This window comes from Crocodylus siamensis, chromosome 5, assembly GCF_052110815.1.
Source record: "Crocodylus siamensis isolate JL-2025a chromosome 5, ASM5211081v1, whole genome shotgun sequence".
NCBI lineage: Eukaryota > Metazoa > Chordata > Crocodylia > Crocodylidae > Crocodylus > Crocodylus siamensis.
In genome coordinates, this window is record NC_143399.1 from 144,470,386 (window position 1) to 144,490,896 (window position 20,511).

A 20,511-nucleotide genomic window follows, 5' to 3' on the forward strand; every position below is an offset into this window, starting at 1 on the left:
AATAAAGAGTAGAGTTTATTGTAAAATATTAACTTTCACAGACTAAAATATTTTCCTTGAAGAATCACATCTTCATCTCATCCCATTTTAACTACTCCAAATGCATGGGCAATTAAAAAAAAAAAAAGCAGACCTGCAAACAGATGGGGGTGGAGAGAGTGTTCATGCCCAATTTTCAAATTTTCAACCAAAAATTAAAACATAATTTTGGTTGAAAAGCAATTTGTCATGAAAATAAAATTCTTTTAATGAAAAAAGAAAAGCAAAAACCCACTGATCAGCTCTACTCAAGACCTGGAAGTGCAGAGATCAGTTTGGTGTTATGAACATGCAGACATTTTGGGGCTGCGGTCTCTAGGTCCAAGAGCGATATCTCATGCAAAGCAGGCATGGGCAGTGTCCGTGTCTCCCTGACTCTTTACCTATGGCATAACATAGGATTGTTTCTTTTTTATCATAGTGATCTGTGGCTGTGCTGTTTGAGAAGTAGTGGAGTGGGCAATCTTTTAGATCCTTAAGATAAGTAGTTGTTTGAGAATACAGAGGCCCCAACTTGATGGTCCAGGAGGCTAACTTTGAGTAGTACATTTCTTCAGGGTTTTAAAATCTATGCATCTTGTCCCACCCACAAGATTACCAACCATTCCCCAGGGAGAAAAGAATGAAGTACAGCTGTGCAAGACTAAATTCAGGCTGGCTTGTGCATTACTTTTTTCTGCTGCACAGTGATGGTTTAACTTTTTTTATACAGTATAACTTCATAAATCTGGGTATCAAAAATCCGGAATGCTCAAAAATCCAGCACATTGGGGAGTAGTTGTGGCTGGTCCTGGAGCAGCGGAGTGGGAAGCAGTGGCTGGTCCTGGAGCAGCAGAGGGGAAGGCTTGCACATGGCAGCTGCCACTGCCATTCACCACTCCATGTATAGCCATTGCTCTGGGACCGGCCACTGCTCCCCACCCCGCTCCACGACTAGCCGCTGTTCCAGTTTCAAAGATCCAGAATCTTAACATTTCCAACAGGTGCTCGGTCCCAAGTATGCTAAATTTATGGGGTATTAAATAAAGCTGGTTAAGTTCTGATGTTTTACTCCCTTGTACCTATGGTATTTGCAAATTTTATTTTCTGGCAGCTGTAGTAGAGTATTTGTCTGTCACTAAGTGTGTGTATGTATGGGATTGTACTGGCAGCTAGAACCTAATGTACTAGCTTCTGAGCTCCTGGGTACTTATATCTAGAGATGACTAGTATACTGTAACACTTGCAGGGAAACCTTGCATTAAAGGAAGTCTGTTACATTATATATATATATTTTCCCCTCGTTCTTCTAATCTGGTCTGGAAGGAACATTCTGTGGAAGTGAGAGAAAATTCCATTTCTGGAGCATTCATACAGTATGATGTATGGTGCGCATTTTATACTGCCGTATAAAATATGTTCTCATTTGATCTTCTTTTTAGATATGATAAAGCAGTTCTCTGTCCATCCAATCACCCAAATTCTCCTGAAAGAAATATTTTCTACATATTAACAGTTGTTTAATGGGATCCAAGAGTGTGGGGGGGAAAGTTGTTTGTTTTTTTCTGTTGACTTCTGCACACACAAGTGCTTTCTGCTTTGCAGAGTAGGAGTTGTCTTGGTGATAAACCAATCTGTAGATGCACAGACCTAGAGTTCTTGTAGAGTTCTTGTAGAATCCAGAGACTATAGAATAGATGGATTCCAAAATACTGTGTCATACATTAGCTCTGTATTTAAAAGAAAAAATCAAGCCTCCTTTGAATTTGGATTGCATGCAGCATGTTGTGTTATTTCAGTGAAATGTGTTAGCGATAGAATCAGTATTTTGTAAATACAGTACAGTTACTATCACCTTCAATGCCATGGGGGAGAGAAATTTACTAAAATAAAGGGTTATAATGAGCAACATTTTAAGATTCAAGTAATTTATTTTAAAATATATTGCTACATATCCTAATTCAACTTTATTAAAACAAGATCTGTGACTGGGTATAGAATTTCCATGAAACATCTGTTTAATTTATGCTAGCCAAGGTTCAAATATGTTCTGTTGATTTTTCAGTCATCCCACTCTTTTTCCATTTTCTCTCTTTTTTTCCTGCTTTCCAGCCCCCCAAATTGGATGTAACCAGTCTGTTCTTAACTTGCTGAGGGATTTATGCTTGCATATGCACCTGACCTTTTTTCATGCCTGACCCTCTCCTGAACCCAAACATTGTGCTGAAAACTAGGAGTAGTTAATAATTTGCATTCCCAATCCCTCATGAGCCAAATTAAGAATGGCAGATGTGCTGATCAGTACAGCACAGCAAAGATTTTATGAAATTCAGTGACAATTAGCAATTTAGTGTTTAAATGAGTCATTTCTTAATATGAAAAAGGCTGATATCTTGTCATTTCTGCCTGTTTTTATCTTATGAGTCATACTCAACTCACTATGTAGCAGTGGCCATGGTTAGTCCTTTATCATATGGTAAAAAACTGTCAAAATTATACTTATTTCATGTTGTCTAAACATGCTTTTATGACCTGGATGAGTTTCATGCTAGTGAAGTCATTGACTCTAATAAGTTCTCATGCTTCAATACTTCAGTGCCCATGCTTCAACAAGGGTCAGGAAGGAGGTGTTTTTTCCTCTGGCGTATAATTGACCAGATTAATTCTGGCATGGTGTGTGTGTCTTTATATTTTTATTTGAAGCATGAGAGAACTGGTCACAGCTGGGGATGGGGGACACCAGATGGAGTGGACTAGTGCCCTCAGGTGGTTGAGAGATTTGTCTTTCTTGCACGTGCTCACAAGTCAAACTTAAAACAAATTTGGGGGTGGGATCAAATTCCCTAGGCACATTGCCAGGAACTTTGGGCTTTGTTTTTGGGTTTTTTTCTTTTGATGTTGTCTTTTTACCATCCTCTGCAGTATGTATCACCTGCTAGGATCATCTGGACAATACAACAAGAGCAATTTATTGCCATTGCAGGTGTATGGGGCACTGGTGGCATCTTGGGCTCTCTTATATTCTTCAATGGCATAAAACACCTCAGTTTCTTGAGAACTCAATTGTTATAAATTCACAGAAATCTTTAGGATCAATATAGGATGTATAGGTAAAATTGAAGTGCCTGTAATATAAAGATTATCTAATCATTTCTTCTAGCCTTGAAGTCTATGGAAGTTTGATACAAAAGATATTCACAATCCTTGGTCTGTAAAGTTTTCAGATAATAACTACCCCTTGGAGGTATGCTAGTGGAACAGCCATGATGGAATATTTAAATGAGTAATTTCTTAATCCGTGTAGCAATGGATTAAAGTATTGATGGTATCATGGGCTCAGAATAGTGGCCCATCCAGTCAGGCATCTCATCTCTGAAAACAGCCTTTACCCTATTGTGACAAATTATGGTACACATGACCTGTAGAAGAAGTTCTTCCAAACCACCATGATTTAGTGGTTGTTTCATGTCCAGAGGCAGTTTTAATCTTATCTAATGTAACCATAGCTATTCTCATTAACTCTATAAATTTTCTTTATAAATGTTTTGGCTGTGCTCAACTTGCTCCCCAATAATATTTAGTAAGAAACAGTATATTTTATTAATTTATTTAATCATTAAAGACACAAAGCTACCAGAAACCAAATTTAAATATTTAGTCAATCAACATTTACTGTAAATGAAGAGCCGGATTCCAAAGTGCTGCATTCCACATTTATGTCTTTATCAATGGAAAATAATCAACTATTGTAAAAACTGAAATATACAGAGCACTTTTTTTTATATTTTGTAAAATAAACCAGAATTGTTACCAGCTCAGTGTCTTAATGTACTTCCTTGTTGGTTGATGCTGGCAAGTGTCTATCCCAAGGCTTCAGATTACTAGTATAAAGCCACAGGATCCTAGCAGCATCCTCCTTTGCTCTTCATTCCTATGCCTCACTATAAAGGGAGTGTTCTGATGGATCCACTTGAAGCCATTGACTTCACCCCATTCCTCCAAAGCATGAAAGAAGAAGCAGCTCTCAGGAGTTACAGTCATCTGGGTAAAACTCCATTCTCCTGTATAGAGTACTCTTCTCCCTGTGTGTTGCATTAGTCTACTTCCTAAATTAACCCTTATTCTTTGGCTAGCCCTTCTTTCTATGTGGCAGACGTCCTGTTTTTGTCACTGGCATGATGCTCCATAGAAAGAAATGGGTATTATTTGTGCATAAGAGTGTACAATATACGTTAAAGTTAGGTTTATTAGTAAAGTTTATGGTTTTCAGCCTTTCTGTTATTTTAGTAGACATGGCATTCCTGTACAATAAGAGCTTCCTCATCACATTTCTGCTAGATTAGTGGTGGGGAGTAAATCTGTTTTGTGGTATTAGTCATATTTTTTCTAAGCAGCACTCCTGTTTCATGTGAATTGAAGACATCATAGGAGCAGAAGTCAATCATTATTTTTCCAAGTGTGCACTTGGAATAATGGAGCTTTTAAAAACAGCTAATATAAAAATGATTCTTTGAAAATCTGGTTGCAATATAGTGATCTTCTGATTAATAACCCTTGCAAATGTATGTTCGTTATACCATAAACATGACCTTTATAAGGACATTAGAAAAATCCAACTGCTGAATATGCCAGGTCAAAGATTTTTAAATGTCAAAAAGTGTAATGCTTGTAAAGTAATATGATTTTACAGTACTCAACTATTGATAGTGTTTGAATTTTTAAGGCTACATGGTTAAGATAGTTTAAGGAAACGTGACATTGGAGGAATGTGATATAGATTGACTCTTGTGCCTTTCAACTGGCTGCTCACCTGTTAGTTGACTGCGAAACCCATTTGGTTTATAGCAATCTTTCTCTTGGGCCTTGCGTTAATTTCAAGTCTAGTATGATCTAGGAGTTTTCTGACTGAACGCTATAAGAATGCATCAGAAGTATTCAGTATGGGGAAATCCCGAATGCTTCAGCTAACAGTGAAGATGCCATTCTAGAGCCAAACAAAGAGCTCTCAGAATTTCTGCTACTATGGCACGTGTTGACAATACATGAGAAAGGAATGGGGCTGGATGAATGGTTTGGCCAGAAATCCAACCTAGCAGACGAGATCTTCTACACTATGAGCCATCCTCTTCTGAGGTCTGCATTTATGATGTAATGTTTAGGTTGTCAGTGCATCTTACTATGATGCCAGTCCCAGAGAACCAACTCCAGCTGTAAGAGTTGAACATTTATTAAATTCAAATGGAACAGGGTTGAGTACAGGCTGCAGCTGAAAGCTGCTCATAAAAGTTGGTAGACAAAAGTGATCAGTAGAAAAAGCTCAGTTATCTTCCTGAATAGCACATCCTCTTCTGTCACCTGAATCTGATCAGTCTTCCATAAGCTGGCATTATGGTGTGATGATGGAAATGTTAGCATACTGCTACATTTGGGAAGCACAGTTTTGCATCTCTAAAGTACACTTCCCTGTAGCCAACCTTTTAACTAAAGAACACTGATATTTAAGGAGGGGGTTGATATTCATAGTACTCTTTCCTGCCATGGCAGGGGGGCAGACTTGATGATCTGCTCAGGTCCCTTCCAACTATGAAACTACGAAAGGAGAATCACCAAAAGAGAAATTAGAAGAGATCAGTATGGTCGTGCAGACAGACCTCTCAGAATCACTGCTTGTGGGTTGCTTACTTTCCAAAGTAAGACTGTAGCTCTTGCAAAGAAAACCTTATAAATGCAGAGTAAAAGTAATTAGGGCTGAGGCATCTGTCTGACTTCGCAGAGAGTCCGGAACAGTAGTTCTGAAGTGTACACTGCTGCGCTGTTTCTAGTAGACATTAATTAACACAGGTGCAGGGAAAAGGAATAGCCAAGAGCAAGTATCAGATGGATAAAGAGGACCATGACTTTAGCCAACACATTAAAAGTTTTGGTGGCTGGTGAGTACAAGTGGTTCCATTTTCCTGAAGGTGTGGCTCAGCTTTCTAAAGTTAGAGAAACACTGATTTTTAATGAAATGTTTTTCTTGTTATTTTTTAAAATCCTAAATTTGTTTCTCACTTAAAACTAAAGAAATATATGTTTTATTACAATTTTTAATAATGAATAATTGTAAGGCTCCATTCTTCTAGAAAGATGCTTCATAAATGTATTTCATTTCTTTTAGCAAAACATAAAACATAAAAATTCACTGTGGTTGAGAGAAAGGAATGAGACCAACTTCAGTCATAGTATAAGTATGTACAGCCTTCCTGAACTTATTGGAACTGTGCCTGATTCAGTCAGGGTGGAATTTGGTCTAAGGTTCAAAACAGGATTTTTTTTTATTATTTATACAAACTGGTTCAGACACAGTTATCCATTTAGTTAATATACCATCTCTGAATAAGTTTCATTTGAATTTCACATCTTTTGTGTTTCCTGTGATAATTATTTCACATGAGTAGTTTATCCAAAATATGAAAATGTGTATCAGTCACTGAGGTGTATAGAAACATTACATGCAGCATGATTAAAAATATTATCCATTTCTATATCTCCATTCTAGGTAAATGTAAATGTGCATTTATCTGATCATGAAAAATCCTAGTAAATCTGCTCTAGAAACTGAAATTAGAGCATTATTATTCAGCAGTTAGGGCAATAGCTTGGGTTTTAAGAAATCAGGGTTCAATTCCTCACTTTGTCACTAAGTGTGTGATCTTGAGCAAGTAATTTAAATTCTGTGACATAAGATATCTTTATGGTTCAAGGCATTAACATGCTGATACATGATGTACTTATTCCTTACCTGAAGCATCACCGAGCATGACCTTGGTGCCCCTCATAGCTTCAGATCTTCATCCGTAAAATGGCAATTATCAGATTAGATTGTTACCCCTCAGAATTTTTGTGTGACCAAATGCCAGAACTGAGTGGAGAAAGGTAGTTCCATTTCATAAAAAGTAACAGATTTAAAAAAAAATTGTTCAGGTTGGAAATCCAGCCCCAAAGCTTCGTAGTTCTCAGCAAAACATAACAAAATGGAGCCCTGATTCTAGGCAACATGCCTGGTGGGCAGCCTGAAGCTGTGGCCCTAGTGGAAATTGGGAATTCCCAAATCTCTAGCCATCAGTAGGTGAGCTGACAGAAAATCAGGCAGGTGTCCAGTGGTTTCCTTCTAAGGTCACAATGCCTGGGTTTTTTCAGAACTGTGTCAATGTAACATTTCCATTTCAATGAATTAGCATGTGCTGATGAAGAAAAGAAAAGTTTCATCAGAATTTTTCTGATCATCTCTAAAAAGTTTATCAAATATTGTGAGATACTCAGTTACTATGATAACAATGCACTATAAATATCAGAAGTAACTCTTGTGTTTTCCTCCTCCTACAAAGTAAATCCTATGGCAGGTATGATTAAAAATAAGATGCGGCAAAAAAACTGCTTGGTACACGTCGCAGCTGCAGTGTATTATATATTGGGTTATGAGTTTGGATCCTGTTTTCAGTCGATGTGACATCTTATTAGATGTTTAATATTGACAAATCATGTTCTCCATATGAACTGTGTTATGGGCTTGCAAGGGATTCAAGTGGGTTTCCTTATGCTGGAAAAAGGAAAGGGGGAAATTATAGTTAGGAGGTGGCACCCAAATCCTGATGTCAGCTTCCCGTTACTACCAAAGACGTTCCTTGCAGGCAACAAAGAAATATGATTCTTTCATATATGTGACTATACAAGCAGAGACATTACTCTATTAAAAATGTGTGTCTCTAAATGCATGCTTGAAATTTGTCAACATGATGCCTTCTACAATAATTATGAAAGACAATACTGTAAATCTAAGGATTGAATTAGAATACAGGGTCATAGAGAGTAAATTAGAAGGCATATTTTCCCAAAGGAAGTGCCTGACTTTACAAGAATAATAAATATTATCTCAGGGCAAAATAATCCTCCAGATATCAACAACTGAATAGTTTTTAGTGGTTTTTCTTTTTCCCCTCAAATAAATAGTATGTATACTAAAAAGTGATGTTTAAGTCAACCAAGCTATTCATAAGTTCATATAAATTTGAACAGCTTCTATCCTAAAAAAAACAAGTAAAAAGTCTTCTGTTCTTTTAGAAGAATTTTGAATGTTGTTTTGTTTTAAAACTTAATGGTTTTGGGGGGATTTTTTCTAAATTTAATAATAAAAATAAAATAAGTAAATAAAAGTAGACAAAAATAGAGAAAAGTATTTAATTTTGGGTCAAATAAAAGGTTAGCCTATGTTTTAATTTTGTTTGTCTGAACCAATGAAGTTAAAAATCAATTTTTCACATAATTCTATAGCTCCTGTCTCATACACCCTCTTCAAACCAGTGGTTTGCATCTATTATAATTGTTCCGTATGTCTATTTCTACCTTTCCATAAGTGGAAACTAAAGGAAGGTGGCTTACCGGACACAGAAAGTCTACTAAATTTAATATGGTTTAACTTGCACTTCCAGAGGCATCGAAGAAGGAACACGGAAAAAGTTAGCACATTTCACTCTAAATCATTCTTAGGTCCGCTTCCCTTCTTAATATGTATATATGTTTGGTCTGCTCATGTCCACAGTGATTCACTATTAATGCTATCAACATCAAAGCAAAAGAAAGGAAAGCTTGCTTTGCCATATATTTTACAGGTGCCCAGGTTGTAGTTCTTCCTTCCTGTGAAAGTCGGAAGGAGTTTGGGATGAACAAAGATAATAGGATAGGATTCTAATTTTTCTGGTATTGACTTTCACATATCCAATATTACATTTTCTGAGGTTGACAGTAATTATACCACTCATTGCTGTATTTTGAATTTTTTTTATTTTTCAAAACACATTTTCTTTTTGCAAAATGAAAAAGTCAATAAAGCATTTAAGACAAAGACAGAATTTAGATGTTTATATACTGCTAAAATATATAGAACTCTAGTATTATAAACAGCAGGATGTCAGCTTTCATTGCCAGTATGTTGCCGCTACATTTAGCCAAGTAACTAAACCCTAGTAAAATTTTCTTAAGATCCATAGGGATTAATGCCAGGGATAAATTTAGCCAATTACATTTTAATATTTAAAAGCAAGAAACAGATCCATGTCCACACATATAATTCAAAGGGTACAAAGCAAATTAATATTCTGTACATTAAGCATGGATATATTTTAATGAATATTGTAGAGTAAAGAATGTTTGGCATTTATGTGGAAAATATTTTATCATTTGTAGTTAAAATAATTCTTCAGTAGATACTATATTCTGTGGCTGCCAATCTAGCACTTCCTAAGAAGAGTGTCTACTGCAAAAAGCAGCCCATTGATCCAATGATAAGAAGGTTATTCAAAGCCAAATAAACAATTTAGCATTAAAAACATAACTAAAAGAATATGACCCAGCAGTTGAATGTCTTGGTAAATCAAATGAGTTTAAAAGATATCTATAATCCACATCCCACAGACACACCAATTCCAGTTATTTTCCTATGGATCATAGTTCTCTCTTGATCAAAGAACATTTTTCTTTTGACTCTTTGCCTTTCTTTGAATTCCTCTCTTCAGTTTCTCGTTCAAACTAAATGTAATGTGTTAATTATTAGTAAACAGTGAAAATTTAGTAGCTATTATGGGGTGCCTATACACATGCTTCAACATGTTCTAATTAGAACATATTGTAGCAAATTTGATTAATCTAATTTAATTAGAATGCTCACATATATTTAGCATTCTACATTTCAAATTGGTAGCAGGGATGCTTTAACTAAAACTAATTGAACAAGTTTTATTTAAAGCACCCCCCACCCCCTTGCCATTTTGAAATGCAGGATGCTGAATACATGTGACACTGTGGCATTGTAATTAGAGCAGCTGTCCTGGAGTCACTCTAATTCAAATGTACCCTCCCACCCCATGTATAGACACGGAGATGGGCCACCTATAATTCCTAATTGCTTGAGTTTTATTTTTATTCATGAACCATATCTTTTCAAACGCGTTAAAAAGCACTTGTCTACATTGATGACTAAAGCCAGTTTAAAGTTTAAAAGTTAAACTGTTTTGAGTTATCCAAACCCAAACATTTCTAAATTTATAAAAGGAGAATGCGTACCCCCTACCCCTCCCATCACTTTTATACTTTAAAATTGTCTTAGGTGATTTTATTGAAATGTTTTATAGGGGGAAAAATATCACCGTTTGGCTCAGACTCTACATGGTAAATTTTAGTTGCTAGGTAGGATGGGACTGGCAGGCCATAAGGTCCTGTAAAAGAATACAGGGCTCTTTTCTTAAATCACCTTTGGCTCAGGTACTAAAACCCTCCATTAAGATTCAGAATCATTACAGATGAAGCATTCCAGCTAATGGATCACTGTAGTTCTAACCAGGTTTTAAAGGGACTCTGAATGTTATTTTGGGCCAGAAGGAATTATGATAAGACAGGAAGGCCTTGGAGGGGATCTCTAGGAATAGCAAAGCTAGAGAGAGAGACCTTATGATGAGATTTACATTTTATTTTTTTTGGTTTGCTAAAGAAGCCAGGCTCCAGGATGGGAGTCAATTTGGACTGTAGTTTAAGGTCTGGTTGATCTGTTGAGATTGCAATATGTGCACAGCCTAAAAGAAAAAGGTTTAAAGAGTAATGAAGGAGTGAAAAGCGCATTAAGAATGGAATTGCTTTTTTATTTTATGATGGAGGAGTTGGTAAGCGATAAAAGAATTTCAAAAGATTTAGATTAATAGAGTATGAGTTTAGAGTCCTATGCCCAGTTTGCATAGCACCTAAATGTTCCAAATGCTTTACAAATTATCTAAACCATTCGAGTATGAAAACAATGAGCTGGAAATCTCATTAGGACCGGCTCTTTGATAAGATATCTGGCTTCTCTACTAGAGTTTAAACTTGCCATTGAACAAAAGGACTCAGAATGCACAAGAGGAAAATATGTGGGAAAACAAGTAACAATTTCTTGTCTTCGTCCATATCAAAGAATGCAATGGCAGGCACTTGCCCAATGTGCCAGCAAGGCATTGATCCTATGACATAGGGAAAAAGTATTTTTGTACTCTAAGCAGCAAATAACTTGGGCTCTCCAAGACTATTTTCTTCACGTCATTAATTCAGTCTTAAAGCAGCTACAGTAGCCACATAAGCACATGGATACACCTCTTCACATAGGAGTGACCTATACAATTTCAACTAAAGCTGCTCAGATTTCTTCAGTGAAACATTTTTTCTGTCCAAAAATGCTGTGTTTTAAAAATTGAAACTTTCTGTGTAAATGATTTGATTAAAATTTTGTTTAAAATATAATAGAATAAAATCACAGATAAAATCAAAAAGTCCCTTTCTAACATTATTGGAAAGAAATATTTTATTCCTTAGAAAATTTGGAAGTAATTTTTCACTTCACATAATTTATTTTAAATTATGAAGATACAAAAGTCAAAATCAGCATGAAGCTTGTTTTTAATTTTATTGAAAGGAACATATTACTGGATACTAAATGATGTATTTAAAAATACATAATTTAAAAAAATATATTTTTCAGGAAATAAGTGCTCTTTTAATTTACATTTCAATTCATAACCAACCCATTCTGGTAGAATGGAATTCCAAGTTTTATCTTTAGAGATAATCCCTAATCTTATCTCCATTTAGGTACATCTGCCCTCCAGGTGAACCATGCTCCCTTTTTTCTAATTTTGTATTTATAAGCAAAAAATTACCTGGTTAAAGGCATAGAAACAGGAATGTACAAACTCCTGCTGAGTTCAGAGTAGCATTTATTCATTTGAATTGTACCATATAGCAAGTGAATCTTACTTGTAACGAGTGCTGTGCTCACCATAATGCATAGTCTCAAGAAGAAACGCAATATTGGCTGCTGGACAGCACTTAAAATTACTGCAAAAAGAACTTTCTAGTGGTATTACAAAATATCTATCCTCCCCCTGAAACCCAGCAGTGCTTCAGTTCAAATGAGACTGAGGGAAGTTATTTGAACTTTTCAGAATCTCAGATGTGTTACATGAATATAAGAAAGGGCAAAAGTTCAAGGTGAGTGAGTTTATTTTTTCTAAAACTGTTCACACATCTTTCCCATAGATGTGTTATCAGTCACTCTGGCTGAGGAATCATGTAATCTGAAATAACAAATGATTTCCTAGAGGTTTGTTAAAATATGGAGCCAATTAAGTTTTTAAATAACAGTACGCTTGTCCTCTTCCTCTGAGCTCAGACCTCCTACATGAGTACCTAAGATCTCTGTGAAGTTTTCATCTAATTTAGGCAGGACTTTCCTCTGCTGAATCAGAATATGACTTGTCTCCAAATACTGGAGTATTAACAGCACATTTTAGTAAGATATAGTGTTGTGAGGATCACAAATAGCATTTGGCTAAAAGGTATCCAATTAACATATTTTTGAAAGAATATAAATACTCAGTGCCCTTCAGTTCATAGCAGGTGTCAGGGATAGTAAAAGATGGGAAATGCATCCTATGGGAAGAGCTAAATTCCATTTTTGAGATGTGATCTAGTGGTTTTCAACCTTTTTTCATTCATGGACCCCTAACAAATTTTGAATGGGGCATGGATCCCTTTGGAAATCTGTGCTTTGCCTGCTGGCTCTGGGCTGCCAGCTGGCTCTGCGGGGAGCTGGAGCAGCAGCACAACAGCACGTGCTCTGCCTGATGGCTTTGGGCTGCCTGCTTCTGGTGCTTAGGTAGCCTGTGGCCATGGGGGGACCTGGAGCAGTAGCAGCACTAGCAGTGCTTCCCCTTCAGGTAGGGTCATAATCTTTACAGCCACTTTTCACAGATCCCCTAGATGTGCTCTGCAGACCCCAGGTTACGGACTGAAAGCCATTGGTCTATGGACTGGCTATCTCCATCCAACTGTCAGTGGGAAATTTGCACAAATTACATCTTCATCTTTATGTAGTAACTGAAACCATGTAAATACTGTAATGAGTTAAGAATGTTGTTGCCAGTCATCATTACTCAACAGGAAAATATGCTCACGTTTATATGCTCACTGCTTTGACTACCATTTTGCATTTTTTCCTTCCACCTTTTTTTGTTTTTTCTTTACCCTTCCCTATGTCTCGTCTTTACCCTTTGTGTTTCCTGCCTACAATACTCCATCCTCGTGAACTTTGCTGCTACTCAATTCTAGTTCTGCTAAATGACATACTTTAAAACAGTTACTGCTGATGTTTTGAAACATCATCATGCCACTTTTGAGTTAATGCCCCAAGGGCATGGTTGGAGCGTGGACTGCCATGGTTTTTTTTAACTTGGCTCCAGATGATCTAAGTCTCAGGCAATGTAGATCTAGCCAAATCCTTTTTATTCTCTTTCTGTCATTCTAAAAAATACTCTTGCAACTGGATGGCATTTGTCCAGGTAGCCAGGGCTCTGTCATGTGACAGGAAATGCTCAGACTGTGAGATTACAGTACCATTACTGAGGATAATCAGAACCTTTATGTCTGGAGTTACTGTTCAGATAGCATATCTCTGCTCTTTTGGACAGTTTCCAATCTCTGGTAAGTCTACTGGTATCCTCTTAAAGCCATCCATTATTAGTGAGGCTTTACCCGGTCCAGAATCTACAATGGGCTTTAATCCCAACAAACACCACAAGAAATCTTTTGATTCTGACATAGTAACAATATAAATAGCCATGGCCATGTTCAGTTTCTATTGGGAGAATCACCCAGCAAAAATCAAAAGTGTGAAGATATTCTAGACTTTTTTTTTGTCCCAGTGCAAAAATGGCCATGCTGGGAGAAATATAACCCAACAATGATGAGGTAGAAATCACTTCTGGGAGACTTTCAGAAGATTGAACATTTTCACACTTTCTCTCAGTTTAAGTCCTCCCAGGGACTAGGAGGAGTGAAGCCATGAGGAAAGGCTCCTATGCCTTCTGAAGACCAGGGTTACCCAGTCCCAGAGTGAGAAGCGGGCAAGGGGTTTTCCCTTTTGCTCCCTCCACTCTGCTCTCTGGGATTGGGAGTAGAGTGGAGGAGAAACTGCTTGCTGCTCCCTGCCTGCTCCCTAAACAGCATTCCTGATTTGGGGAGTGGGTGAAGGGCTTGTTTGGGGAGAGGGAAAAAAAGCAAGGTAAAGCTCCCAGCCCTTTCCCCAAAATGAGCAGTTCCCCAAGCTAGACAACCCTAGTCCAGGAGAAGAGTAGAACAGCCATTTCTGTACCCTGCCTCTTCCCCAAACTGGGCCCTATCCAGTTCAGGGAAGAGCACGAGGGCTTTGCTCTAGTGGTTCCTCCACTCTGCTCCAAGAGACTAGGAGCAGAATGGAGAATGCTGCTTCCTCAGACTTCAGTCTTTCAGTGCTGCCCCACTGCCTGCCAGAGACTGGGAGGAGTGGAGAAGGCATTTTTCTTCATAACTTCCCCAGACCATGATCATCCCAGTCTCAGGAAGATGCAGAGAGCAGGGGAGAGGAGGCAACTGTAGGCTGAATGCCCATATGCTCCTTCTTTTGGAAAGATTTCTCCCCTCCCATGAATGAACATCTGTTCATGGCCTGTGTCTGTGCCTTAATCTAAGGCCTAATTCTCTTCACTGTTACACTGAAGGAAATCAATAGTGACTCAAAGAAATCAGTGATGTTACCTGAAGTGAAACCCTGTTGAGATTAGAATAATAGAAAATTAGGGTCGGAAGGCACCTCAGGAGGTCATCTAGTCCAACAGCCTGCTCGAAGCAGGACTAGCCCCAGCTAGATCATCCTGGCCAGGGCTTTGTTGAGCCAGGCCTTAAAAACCTCGAAGGATGGAGATTCCACCACCTCCCTGTTCCCATGCTACAGCATCCTCCTAGTGAGAAAGTTTTTCCTAATATCCAACCTAAACCTTCTTTCATTAGGATGAAACCTAAGTTAATACTTTTGGTTTACTAGCTGTTCATGCATCCTTTCCATCGATGCTTTAAAGTGTTTCAAAAAGGAACTGAAAAGTTGGCAAAAAATGTGGTCTTTGATAATTTGGCTCCATCTGCTTTTATACCTGGAAGCAGAAATGCTGATAGCTTGCTATGACCAGTAAATTAAATCTCGTATTGTTAGCCCTCAGTTAAAAGTTGCAACCCCGGTTAGCAGTTTTGCTGGTCAGTTTTGGACAGATTTAGTGTATTATTCTGACTGTTCTACGAAAAATATGTTACTTGTCTACAAAGTGTGTGTGTGTGTGTGTGTGTGTGTGTGTGTGTGTGTGTAAGGCAAATAGAAGTTTCCAATCGGTCCCTATGACACATTCAATGAACAGGACAAAACTTTGCATTTTCTGGGGTGTTTTTTAAATGTTTCTTGGACTGTTACCAGCAGGTTTTTACAGTCTGCTGCCTGCCTCTCAGATTAAAAGAACACTGGCATATTTTAACAGTTTCCTAGGATTCAGTCTTTAATTAACAGTGAATTCATGTTTTGGAATGTAACCAAAACATGGGAGACATTGGAAGCAGAAATTGAGTTTGAAGACTCCCGGCTTTCAGTCATCTGGATTACATTGTGATCCATGGCAAGGAGCAAACAAATAAGTAAAATTATGGTCCTTTGCAAGCAGGTAGCTGCTTGTTGGTATGCAGAGGAGAGTTCCTCATTTACATAATGTTCCCACAGAACTGTTCATTGGTAGCTTTAACAAGGAGGACGTTTTGTCTTTTACAGAAATCTGAACCAACCTCACCTCCCACAAAAGCAAAAGTGTTTACCAGTACCTTTCAAACTGCAGTAGTGTTCAGAATTGCAGCAAATGCTGAATTTGCTCACTTTATAGCAGTGTATTTACAACAAAACTGTATTGATCAACTCTTGAGCCAGTAAGTTACTGTTGTCTGTTAGGTTTGGTTTTCATTGTAAAGTTGTTAGATAAATGAGCATTAATAAAGTCAAGAGAGCAGAAAACTCATAAACAGTCAACAGCTGAAATCATTTTTAGAGCTTGGAAAAACTTTTCCAAAATTTTTTTAGAGCCAAGTTGACATGGAGATTCTGAGTAAAGATGTTCCTCTCTTTCTCCTTGAAGGTGGTACATGCCAGAGCCCTGCTCTTCCTGCCCTGGTACGTCCTCCAGCCCCACCTTTGCAGCCGTCGCTGGATATTAAACCATTTCTTCCATTTCCTTTGGACACTGCAGCAGCAGTCAATCTCTTCCCCAACTTCAATGCAGTAAGTATAATACTGATGAATTAATGTCCAGTCTATTGATTTATAAGCTTCAGCAGACACAAAAAATCTTGAAGTGGAATGTTTTTATATTTACTCAGGATATGAAAAAAAATTACCAGATTAGGTTTTGGTACATTTGTTACAGAGGTGGATCCAAAATGATTAGCTCTCAATAAAATGATAAAACAAAACACAAAATACTCAAAGTAATATACATACAAGTGAACATAAAAGACAAAACTTCAAGGATAAAGTAAAATGAGGTTGAAAATATCATCAGTACCAGGTACATTTAGGGACTTGTTAGATCTTATGCTGTTAATCGACTTAATGTTATTTGGCTTACTGGAGCTGTCACATGGTAAGACAAAAAACCTGTTCTGACTTCCCTTCTCCTGCACAGCTGTGACTTGCCACTAGAGACTTAGCAAGCAGAGGCAGGACTAGGAGCAGGACCAGCTTATTGATCCCACTGGGCAGACAGCAGGCCCACCACTGTGTTAGCTGCAGTGAGAGCAGAGACCTGGGGAAACAGCTTCCTTGGGGCTCTCTGGTCTCACTGAATCCAACATAGCGGCTTCACGCTAAGAGCAGAGCTGTCAGGGCTTGAGCCTGGTGGCCCTGTTGTCAGTGCAGCGCCACTGTGTCAGTGTCAATGAGACCAGAGAGCTCTAGTGCTGCAGGCCTGGAGCTTGCTCACTCTGAACTCCAAGGGGCCCAATCCTTTTTTATCCAAAGTTCAGGTGGCACCCACCTCCCACACCATTGCTAGCAGGAGCAGAGCCAGTATGGGTGGCAGCAGGAGGTACCACAGCTCCCAGGCACTCCAGGGCTGTGGCACTCGCTCTGCCCAAGCTCCCTGAGATGTGAGGTGCTGTGCCAGCCCTGCTGTGCCCTGGTGTCCCTGCTTTCCCTGAGTCAGGAGGGGGCACTTCATTCTGGGATACTGGAGGACTTCAACTTAAGTAGAGTAGCTGTGGGAAGTGGTCACATAGCGATGGAACAGGAAAAAAGTTAGGTAGATCATAGATTAAAGTATATGTAACTTTAAGCTGAATAGCATGTGCTTTCAGTTGCTTAAAAGGTATTAACATGCAGCCAGTCCAGGGGTTAAGAGCTCCAGAAGCTGTCTAAACTTTCCATGTAACAAGGCCTTTCCAGGGTACTGTTTTGGAGAATAAGTTTAGCATAATGTTCTTCAGCATAGGGTATTTTCATTTCTCACTTCTGAGAATAAAGTGGTGTAGTAGCATAACTAGAGGGGGGTGAGGTAGGCACCTGACTCCGGTGTCAAGTTAGGAGGGATGCTGGAATCACCCCTGACTCCTGCAGAGTTTGTACCCCAGCAGCATACTATTGCTGGGAACTCCAAAACAGTTTTTGGCTGCTGCTGCTTTGACAGTCACAGCTAGGGTGGATAGAGCGTGTGGCAGCAGCAACAGCTCAGCCAGGGACTGTTTAGGAGCTCCACAACTCTTGTGATCTGAGTGCTCTTTTCCTGCTCTCAGAAATGTGTGCCTCTTGCCCCCACTCTCAAACCTGTGTGCACCCCACACACAGCTTTTGGAACCATGCTTCCCTTAGGGTTTGGCTTGGGTATCAACTCTGCTTGTTATGCCACTGTAATAGTGTATCTTCAGTAATTTATTTTAGGCTATCTATGACTTTAAAGATGATCTGTCACATTTTGAGCCATGTGCACTATGTCTAAAATGTTTCCATCCATTTTTCTTTTTTGGACAAAGAGGCTGTTTCCTGATCTTTCCATTTTTCTTACTTTTGGCTGAGGTAACTAATATATCTCTGTACAGTGCAAAGCTGCCGTACCTTCTGCCTGAGAAAATTAATGCAATTAAGCCTCTATAAATTCATTTTAAGTTTATTATTGCATTTACAGCATTTAACTCCTTTTTGCTTTACTGAAAGCATTACAGTACCAACTGTAGCCCCTTATATTGTATACAGATAATAGGTATTGTAAAAGAGTTACAGTGAAAAAATAAAGAAGAGGTGGACATTTTTATACCAACAGAAAATAATTCCAGTTTACATATTTAAAATTCGTAATTAAAACGAACCATAAAATAACAAGGACAGATGCAGAGTGCTACACCTAGGGCACAAAAATATTGAGCACATCTACTGACTGGGAAGTGACCTTCTCAGCAGCACAGAAACAGAAACAGATCTCAGAGTCATAGTGGACTCCAAGATGAACATGAGTCATCAGTGTGACAAAATCATCAGTAAAGCTAACGCACTTTATCATGCATCAGCAGATGCATGACATAGATCCAAGGAGGTGATACTTCCCCTCTATGCAGCACTGGTCAGATCACAGTTGGAGTACTGCATCCAGTTTTGGGCACCGTACTTCAAAAAGGATGTTGATAGACTCGAGAGGGTTCAGAGGAGGGCCGCTCATATGGTTAGTGGCTTACAGGAGAAGCCATATGAGAAGAGACTGAGGGAGCTGAGAAACTCAGGGAGGACTGAGTTAGGGAACTTCTGGAGGGGCTGGACATGTTCAAATCAGCAGGTCTAGACTCTCTCCATCCCAGGGTTCTGAGGGAATTGGCAGGGGTTATTGTGGGGCCCCTGGCATGGCTTTACTAGCACTCGTGGTCCTCTGGCCAGGTGCAAGAAGAATGGAAGAAGGCCAATGTGGTCCCCATTTTCAAAAAAAGGGAGAAGGGAGGACCCGGGCAACTATATGCCCATTAGTCTTACCTTGATCCTGGGGAAGGTCTTTGAGAAAATGATCTAGGACCACATCTGTGAAGGACCAGCAGGAGGGATGATGCTCAGGGGCAAACAGCATGGTTTCATTAGGGGCAGGTCCTGTTAGGCCAACCTGGTTGCCTTCTATGATCAGGTCACAAAATCATTGGATGCAGGTGTCACGGTGGATGTAGTCTTTCTGAACTTCAGGAAGGCCTTTGACACTATCTCCCACCCCATTCTCATTAAAAAACTAGGTGACTGTGGCATTGGTGCCTACACTGTCAGATGGATTGCAAATTGGCTGAGGGACTGCACCCAGAGAGTGGTGGTGGACGGGTCATATTTGACCTGGAGGGATGTGGGCAGTGGAATCCCCCAGGGCTCGGTCCTTGGGCCTGTACTGTTCAATTTCTTTATTAGTGATTTGGACGAGGGGGTGAAAAGCACCCTGTTCAAATTAGCTGACAACACCAAGATTTGAGGCAAGGTGGGCATGCTAGAAGGGAGGGACAGGATACAGCTGGACCTGAACAGGTTACAGGGGCGGGCGACTGAGAATAGGATGGGAATCAATACTGACAAGTGCAGGGTGCTGCACTTGGGCAGTAAGAACCATCAGCATACCTATAGGCTGGGGAACTCCCTTATTGTTGGCACAGTGACAGAAAGGGATCTTGGAGTGATTGTCGATTCCAAAATGAACATGGGCCACTGGTCAGGCCACAGCTGAAGTACTGCATCCAGTTCTGGGAGCTGTGCTTCAAAAGGGATGTGGATAGCATTGAGAGGGTCCAGAGGAGGGCCACTCACATAATCCGGGGGCAGCAGGGCAGATCCTATGAGGAGAGGCTATGGGACCTTAACCTGTTCAGCCTTCACAAGAGAAGGCTGAGGGGGGACCTTGTGGTTGTCTATAAACTTACTAGCGGGGACCAGCGGGGTTTGGGAGAGACCTTGTTCCCCCCGAGTGCCTCCCAGAGTAACAAGAAATAATGGCCATAAGTTACTAGAGAGTAGTTTTAGACTAGACATTAGAAGATACTGCTTCACAGTTGGGGCAGCTAGGATCTGGAACCAACTTCCAAGGGAAGTGGTGCTGGCTCCTACCCTGTGGGTCTTTAAGAGGAGGCTCAATATTTACCTGGCTGGGGTCATTTGAGCCCAGTTTTCTCTCCTGCCCATGGCACAGGGTTGAACTAGAAGATCTACAAGGTCCCTTCAAACCCTACATCTATGAATCTATGGGCCACAAATGTGAGGACGCAGTCAGTAAGGCTAACTGCACCTTGTCATGCATCCACAGATGCATCATGAGCAGGGCCAGGGAGGTGATCCTCCCCCTCTGTGTGACGCTGGTCAGGCCACAGTTGGAGTGCTGCATCCAGTTCTGGCTGCTGCACTTTAGGAAGGATGTGGATAGCATTGAGAGGTTCCAGAGGAGGGCCACTCGCATGATCCAGGGACAGCAAGACAGACCCTACAAGGACAGGCTATGGGACCTGAACCTGTTCAGCCTTCACAAGAAAAGGCTGAGAGGGGACCTTGTGGTCATCTATAAACTCACCAGGGGGGACCAGCGGGGAATG

General features: G+C 39.6%; 1 protein-coding gene across 5 annotated transcripts in view; it reads left to right on the forward strand.

Moving 5' to 3' along the window:
- The window catches only part of ZNF385D (zinc finger protein 385D), a 739,383-nt gene that overhangs the window by 498,152 nt on the left and 220,720 nt on the right, over positions 1-20,511 (forward strand). For all 5 annotated transcript variants that reach the window (XM_090046559.1, XM_090046561.1, XM_090046560.1 and 2 more), the window contains one exon: positions 16,059-16,201. In XM_090046559.1, the coding sequence (XP_089902685.1) occupies positions 16,059-16,201 (143 nt within the window). The remainder of the gene's footprint in view (positions 1-16,058; positions 16,202-20,511) is intronic.